The sequence below is a fragment of the Vanessa cardui genome, chromosome 21 (genome assembly GCF_905220365.1).
Source record: "Vanessa cardui chromosome 21, ilVanCard2.1, whole genome shotgun sequence".
NCBI lineage: Eukaryota > Metazoa > Arthropoda > Insecta > Lepidoptera > Nymphalidae > Vanessa > Vanessa cardui.
The window spans coordinates 4,456,275-4,465,238 of NC_061143.1; the positions used below are offsets into that span (position 1 = coordinate 4,456,275).

Here is an 8,964-nt window from a genome sequence, read left to right on the forward strand (position 1 = left end):
TTTTACTACGTATAGTATAGTATCAATCCTCCTAATCCTATTCCTCAAAAATCTCAGAAGTATTTTATAAAAATATTTAATAACTAGCGAACGTCTCATTTTCGGCTTCGTACAGGAGCGACTAAATATAATACAGAATTTCTTAATACACAAAGTTCTCGTAGTTCTTTTTAATTACTACAAAACATTACAATACAATACAAACCGCTCTTCAAATTGGAGGACCCTTTTAAACTTGTAATGTCTTCGAAAATACTCATCTAAATTACATGTTGTAAGGGCCCTATTGATCAATATGAAATGCTCAATGTATTAAAATTAAAACCCCATAAAAATAAACGTGGGAGAAAATAACGCTGCATAGGCACACGCTCTGTCGTCTTTCCTCTAAAACCAATTTTCGGGAATTAATAATTTAAAAAAACTAATTTATAATCGTTGATTTGTGTTTATCAATAATTCGTTAGTTACACTATTAATTTATGAATTTTGTTGTATTTATTTGTTCTATCAATATTGAATCATAAAACATGCGAAATATATTTTACACTTTCTAGGCTTGGAAATTTAAAACAATGGTAATGGCTGCATTCTTTAGAATTTACAATTTCTTATATTTATCTCTTGAAGGTCATATTAAAAAATCAACAATTCATTAAATTTATAAAATTCTTATATTTATATATTTGATAGTGGTTTAGCCTAGTTCTTACAATTTTTATCTCAATGCGTTACACATAAAGTTCAAATTTCTTGTTACCAAAATAATCAAATGAATTACAATCTATTATTTTACAGACAACATAAAAAAACTAGGACTAATAAGCTATCACAAAATGATTGCAAATGACAATTGTTTTAATGGAATGTAACATTACGCTTTAAGATACTATAATTTTATTTTTAGATATGTTTCATTTTATGAGCCAGTTACAATACAAAATAGTATTATTTTTAAACTTTTTAGTTGTTTTTTTTTTTTAATTTATGTATCGTTGGCTGTATGGCGCAACCCCATTTTCCTATTCCAAGAAGGCAAATCTACCAAAAAAAAAAAGAAATAAACGTCAAGCTCAAATCTCAAGAACAAATCCTTACCGCGTTTGTGATTTAGAATTTTCAGCGGTTTTATCCGTGTTCATTAAAAAATTCTAATACTACATTTTTATTTGGTTTAGTTATAGGATAAAAAGCACATACTTATTGTAATATATTAAGTATAATGCTATATTTAATTTGGTTAACTACTACATTTTATGTTACATATTAAAGTTAGTGCGATTTTGTGTGGGTAAGATGGTGATTGAAAAAGTGCACGGTCTACAAGCCACTAGGATAAGTCTCAACGATCGGTTTACAATATTAGCATCTGCAGCGACCGTAGCTCATGTTATGAAGCCTCGTAGACGTCCTTCTGGATTGTTCTCTCTAAATCATAATGTTAATAATAGAGTTCTTATGGACCAAATAGCGTACCGATTAGGCCAGCAATCAAGGAAGGTAATTATGTACATATTTATTTATGCTACAATTTGAATTGAGATGACATATTTGCAATGGTTGTTTGGTAGAATTCAAAATTTAAATTTAAAGGAACAAACAGTATCGACACGAATCTCATTGGCGATACAATAATGCAACAATAAGTACTTATTCTTTTTAAAACTATAAAAGAGATACTGTAACAAAAATGCTGCTTTTGCAACTTTTAAACTTGTTACATATCCTTTGCTTTTGGTTTTATGTGTAATAGACTTTATAAATAAATGGAACCAGTATAAGTCATATTGTAGCTTATTTATACCTGCAAAAAATATGAAATTAACCATTTCAATGTTATTGTTTTGTAGCAAGCAGTGAAACAACGTCTCGGCATGCCGGGACTTAGACGCTTTGGCAGCGAGAGCAGTCTTATAGGTCTCCAGCGCTCCAATAGCTTTAATAACCTTAATCAAAACAGCATTAAGAATAGAGTAGCTTGGAGACAATCAAACATGAATCTCAAGTATGTACTGAAACTATTATTAATATTTAATTTGTATTTATGATATCTTATAGTTAAGATAATGTAAATTTGCACACAGTGCAGTTAGGTTATTTGTTTGTTTCCACCCATGAGTCTCTCTGGTGCATTTGGTGGGGACATTTGAAAGGCCGTACATTTGAATATTCACACCTGTATCGCAGCCCTATGTCATTTTATGCACATGTGACAAACATAATAATCATTTAAAACAAACTTGTTTTGGTGTTTATTCTATTAGTAAGGTTATCCTTACTAATAATATAAATAGTCTACACGAAATATGATTTTTTATACTTGCTATAAACTTTTAAGGCCTTTCTGAACCTAAATGTGGCCAGTTAAATAAAATATTGAGTAATTTTTAATTGATAGCAATAGTTTATAATATTTCTATTTGCAGTCGGTCAGCATCATTTAGTAACTTATCGCAAGGATTTTGGCGCGGTCGTGGGTTCCGCCGCCGCGGAGGTCGGATGGGAGTCATGAGGGGAAGGATGAGGTATTTATTTATAATAAGTGGTTTTTAATATTATTATTGTAGTCGCCAGTTGTTTTCTCACAAATAATTTGACATCTTGTTAGCATCTCCTGCTGGCAACATCTCATTTAAACATGCATGCTGACAAATGATAGCTTAATCAGAAATTAAGATATTTTCCTATTTTAATATATAGGAACTAGGCTTTTTCACTCCAAGATATAAAATGAATGCTGGAATGTTATATGCACAACACTGCCTCTTCAATTATTTTAATTTAGCACCAGTGGTAATTTCTCTTCAACAATCAGAACAGACTTACTTCTGAATTACTTTTTGTTACCAATAAAATTTGTACAGCAATATTTATGACAGGTTTATTAAGACATGTATTTAGGGCAATACTGTGGAAGATTATAATGAAGAAACTGTACATAGGTACAATCCTCATCTCCTTAATATTGTTTACTTAATCACAGAGGAAGAGGTGGCCGCGCGGGACGGCCGGGGCGGTCGGGAGTGACGCGTTCGAAGACGGTAAATAGAGGACGAGGCAGAGGTAATGTGATACTTATCATAATATTCATGAAGTTTTACTAATTAGATAACCATCTCACCTAATGTTTTGAACATTTAAACACATTAATCACCCTATATTTTGGGGAAACAACCTTCCATTTAAAGCTTTCTTTGAATTATGTCAGTGTCTTGGAAAACCCATAAAGTATCTCGCATATAGGATTACAGTCAAGATTATGTGTGTCTGTGTGTCTAACTAAATAAGTCAATAGTAAGGTTTACTATATGCTGCAGTATTTTAGGACTGTTTAAAATAATAATAAGTGTTCTCTCATCTTTCAGGTGGTGTAACTAGGCAGCAAAAAACTGTTCCAACTAAGGAAGAGCTAGACTTACAACTTGACCAATACATGGCAAGCACAAAGTCTGCCCTCGACAAGGAACTCGACACATACATGAAGAATGCGATGGACCTTGAATAACATAGATGTGTGTGTGACATGTGGACATGCAGATTATTCACACGATTGTGGAATATAGTGTTAAAACAATTTTATGTTACTTTCTATTTTGTTATAAAGTTTGTTCAGCTTAAAGACATTAATGACAAAATTTTGATATTGATTCAAATTATTGTTGTGTTAAATTGTTTAAAGTAGGAATATGTGAAACCAGATACAGACAAATGATCGAGTGTTACTTTGATAGTAATTGTTTTCTTTTTTCTTCTTTATTTGTTAAGTCATGATTCAGTGAATTGGTTTTTGCTATAAATATATTATCTGTATGCTAAGCAGATAAGCGAACATATTTCAAAGATTAAAATGAAGGAAGGCCGATAATAAGTTTGTTTATTTTATGTAACATAATCTGCGTCTGTAATGTTTGTGTATCAGATTCATTCTTTTAAAAAATCTTGTATGTCAGGTATACAAAACTAGTTTTTTTTTTCTTTTAATAAAAGGGCTTCTAATCCGTCCATAGACATTTGCATCTTAAGAAGAATTAACCATTCCTGTCATTTTATGCGAAGTCCATGATCAGATCTAAGATAATTTACTGGGTACATCGTAATAAATACAACATTATAAAGTTTGAATTTTAACAGTAAATATTGAATTTTAATACATGTGGGAAGACGGGTCTTGGTCCTGTCGTCAAAGAAAAAATGAAGGCTGTGAATTTTTGGTGTGAAGTGATTTTATTGTCCAATCTTTATTAAATCAATGTCTCATGTTACATCAATCTTGTAGAAGCCCCAAAGCTTCTTTTGATGCCTCTCATCATTCACACTGTGAAAATTAAATGCTTCAATAAAAAAAATCAGATTACAGATTCTAAATCATTTTTGTGTTAAGCAGTTAACACAATTCCCGAACTAGATTAATTTGACAGGACTAGAAATGTAGCTATTTATCACTACCACATATGAGAAAGAGATAGTTATATGTTTAGTACTGTCCAGTAAATATATGGTAAAATTGATTCTAATAAATTACGATTAAATGGGCTAAACGAAAAATAAAATTATAAATACAACATATTGCGTTTTCACAGAATAAAAAAGGTAATATCATTTTTATTATTAGTATTACGATAGCTGCATTATTTTATGTTTTTAATTGAGATAATCTATATGATATGATTTGGAAACTAAACATAGATTGTTATCTTATCTATCTATCTAACTATAGCAAAAACAGTTTTGATGGGTACATTTTCCTACTAGGTTTAATAACACGCTTTGACCAAAGTAACATTAAGCTTAACTCTCCAGTCCATCATTATACATTTAGTCATGTAGTACATAAACTTAATTGAAGTTTCTACCAATATGGATTTGCTATTACCGTACATGTGAAGCATCTTGTTCAAGGTCATCTATAGCCTTTTTAGTTAGGTACTAATCTAACTCGCTGAATAATTTAGCGTTACGATAGATAGAAGTGTGGATTTATCACTTATAGTCACTTGGTTTAAATTTCGACTATTATGTAGTTATGGTAAAAAGTAAATGTTGATGATCGAAACATCTGTTGTAATTATTGTTTGCGAAAAAAATGTATACAACAGATAATATTAAAATGAGAGCAATAAATAGAATTAAATCCGTCAAAAAGAGCAGGTAAAATTTAACCTGTAACCTGAAAGTGACTTTTTTAATTGGTTCGAAAATACATTAGTTACAGAATCTATCAAATCGATATTAATGCTTATAGTGTTGTTCTAAAGTCGATATTTGAATAATAAAAGAACAAATTGATTTCGACAAGAATGTTATTTTTTAATTACCATTTGAATTACTTTTAATTAATGTGTGTAACTATTTTGGTTCCTCTTTAAATACAAAACCTTCAATTTTTCGTATGGCAATGCATGTAATATAATGCCGATTGGTAAATAAATGTTGTTCAGAGTTTTATTAGTTGAAGAACCCTCTGATATCTCTATTCGAATTTTAAATTTAAGACGATGGAGAGGACGTAACTTTTTTTATTTTTTTTTAATGCGGCTTGCATTAAAAAAATTAAACTTAATTGATTTCCATATATTTTTTTATTATTGCTATAAAAATTGTGAATATGACTGAGACTTATATAGGATTCATCGACACATAATTAAGATATCTTAAAAATAAAATTCAGCAATAAATAAAATAAGAAACTGTAACACATTATAAAACAAAACGGGAATGGAGATTATGGAACATTATCGCGAAGCAAGCAAAGCGATTGAAATTTCCGGGATGTTTGAAATGAGACATATATAAAAAAATATTGTGTTTAATGTTACGCACGTTCCATCTTGTTTGGTAAAGTAACAGAAGTACAGTCAGAATAAGAAACAGAGGTACAGTCGGAATAAGAAAGCCTTCGTCAGATTTCAACATTCCTTTATCCAGTCTTAAACTCTTAGTACCTTTTGAATCTAAACATGAAATCATTGCGACGTAATATGTCACTCGATCGGTAAAGCAGATTATCGCTCATATTGAGCACACAAAAATAGATCTTATGGTGACGAACCTTTTCTTACCCCGACTACATATAAATATTCGATAATATGACGAGATCTAAGCGAATATATGGTACTAGTAGTCGCCCGTGGTTTCGCTCGCAATTTTGGGGTGTTGGTTGTCATGTGCTAGGCAAAAAAGTAGCCTATATCCTTTCTTGGAGTTAAAGTTTGCTTCATACTGAATTTCATCAAATTCGATTCAGCGGTTTGGTCGTGCAACAGCTACAGACAGAGTTACTTTCAAATTTATAACATTAATATAGATTGTGAAAGATAATAAACTTTTGGTAAAATTGTATTAGTTTATAGTAGGCTAAAATATTGTGTTACGAGATTATCAGTTTGCAGTTATTTCATTTACAATTCACGCTAGAACCATTTGTGTTTTGTAACTGTGTTAGTTCTAAGGATAACTTATGCTGTTATCAATAAAGGTCAATTTTGTAGTGTTGTATTTATCTTTACCTCTAATCCAACTTAGTGGTAGGGTTTTGTGTAAGCCCGCCTGGGTAGGTACCACCCATTTATCAGTTATTCTACCGCCAAATAACAGTACTCAGTATTGTTGTGTTCCGGTTTGAAGGGCGAGTGAGCCAGTGTAACTTCAGACACAAGGGACATAACATCTTAGTTTCCAAGGTTGGTGGCAAATTGACGATGTAAGGAATAGTTAATATTTCTTACAGCGTCATTGTCTATGGTTGATGATGATCACTTACCATCAGGTGACCTGAATGGTCGTCCGCCAACCTATACCATAAAAAAAAAATCCTGAAAAAATATTTATTAGGTTATAATGCTTTGTGCAAACTTGTCTGAGGTGGTACTGACCACTGATCATAATTATATTCTGCCAAGTAGCAAAATATTGAGTGGGCGATGTCAGTTCAAAGAAAATTGCATCTTAGATATTGGGATCTAAGGTGCTAGTCGAATATTAAGCGACTATGACCATAAATGGACATTAATGGTAAATGTTCGACCATTAAACTTAAAAGAAGTAACTACAAAGAAGTGTTTCCGTTTCAAAAAAAAATAGATTTTAACATCACATATTACTCTGATCGCAATGTAAGTGGCTAAAGCACTTGTGTTATGCAAAATCAGAAGTACCTAATGATGGTAGCACAAACACCCAGACCCATGACAGCATAGAAAATCAATGAAGTTTTCCTACATCTACTCGACCGGGAATCGAAACCGGGACCTCGGAGTGGCGTCCCCTTGAAGACCGGTGTAGACACTACTCGACCAGAATTTAAAAGAGCGTTGCGTGTCAAAAAAGCTGACAAGCAATTTTTGTGATGTTGCCTCGGTACATAGTTTTTGCAAGACCGCTGTCAGAAACCGTTACTTTTTATATAGATGGGATCTTTTTGTGGTAGATGAGATGTGTCAATGACCTCATACAAAAGTTCTTGACTTAATGCACATACTACGTTATCCTTAACTGTTTACCATTATTAACCGATGCTGGTGAAAGGAAGCTGTTTTAAAGATTTTTTTAATTAGGACAAAACCAAAAAAAAAACAGAAATCCTACAATCATTCCAAAAGCCAAAATCAAACACAAAAATAGATTATTCAAAGAATTTTCAACACAACACAAGGACAACTTGCGAATGTTGATTGTACCTAAAATAACCGGCAATAAACTCAGTAGTTACTCTTTTTACCACCACAAAGAACTTTTAAATGTAATAATATTAGTATTATCAGTATCAGTACCATGAACAAATAACCAAAGTAGAAAAAGATCCAAATTGTTCCTTGTAGAACGCCCATTGTACTACAGATCTAAAAGACTAGACACCTGTTGAATTCTTTGATTCAAGTATGAGGCGTTTCGATCAAATGTTTTGGATAAATTATATAGATGCTATTGCCGTATTCTGTCATTCTTCCCATCTATTCTGCCATCAATTACTTTTTGAATGACTCTTTGTAAATCCGAATCGTTCTAAACAAAAAAAATATAATTATGACAGTTTTTATGATAATAATTTATTTTTGATTAATAATCTTATTTACATTGTTATCTCTCAATATCCCGGCAGTGAAACAATCTACAAATCATATTTTCATTTGACCCATAAAAAGCCTATCCGGAAATATAGGTATAATCGTAACTTATTTTGTTTACAAAATGTATGTTAAATTTGATTTTCATTTTCCATTACTTGCTGAAATATTTACTGGTATGAACCACAAAAGGTAAACTTATTTACCTATTAAGTCAAAACTGACCTCTGACCACTGTCTATACCAAATCTATTAAATAAATGTGTGGCAATAAAAGGTTCTTTACCTTTTGTTCCTTGAGAGTAAAAACTAGCTGTCAAAATATAGCTGATGATAATATATCTTTTATTATAACGATTAATGAAGAAACTTAAAACCGGGTTGGTTGCGGTCAGATTGGAAACTGGATTTTCAAAAGTTCCCCGGGCGCTAATGTCGGTCAAAGAACAATGGCCGTAATCATCAGGCTTGTAGGTTCAGTGTGTTCAGTGTAAACAGAAATATAGCTGGTCATAAGAGCTTATTTCATATATCAAAGAGTATTTCGAAAAAAAAAAACAGACACGAAACAAGAGTCATTTTTAAAACTAGTTAAGCAGATAAGTCACAGGAAAATCTGTTTTCTTGTTTATTTATATTGTTCTTAAGAATATTCCCATTTCGTAACGTAGTATTCCTGAAGCCTCGATCTGGAACCGTATAATTTTTCCGATATACCGAAGAGGCGGATAAAAATCACAATTAGAATATGTTTTCATAATCCTGAAAAGTTAGTAGCGATAGTTTGTCTTTAAAATAGAATAGGCATTTCCATCAATGTGTTTGCCATTTCTAACTTATACCACAATCTTTGTTATTATCATCAACAAGCCACCAAACGAATTTATTTTCTCAGTTTCCT

General features: G+C 31.6%; 1 protein-coding gene across 1 annotated transcript; it reads left to right on the forward strand.

Annotated features, from left to right (window-relative positions):
• Window positions 1-1,048: 1,048 nt before the first annotated feature.
• On the forward strand, window positions 1,049-4,022 carry LOC124538890 (chromatin target of PRMT1 protein-like). Its single transcript, XM_047116141.1, has 5 exons — window positions 1,049-1,500; window positions 1,851-2,005; window positions 2,427-2,525; window positions 2,984-3,063; window positions 3,366-4,022. The coding sequence occupies exons 1-5, from the start codon at window positions 1,297-1,299 to the stop codon at window positions 3,503-3,505; spliced, it is 678 nt and encodes a 225-aa protein (XP_046972097.1). The 5' UTR covers window positions 1,049-1,296; the 3' UTR covers window positions 3,506-4,022.
• The last annotated feature ends 4,942 nt before the right edge of the window (window positions 4,023-8,964 follow it).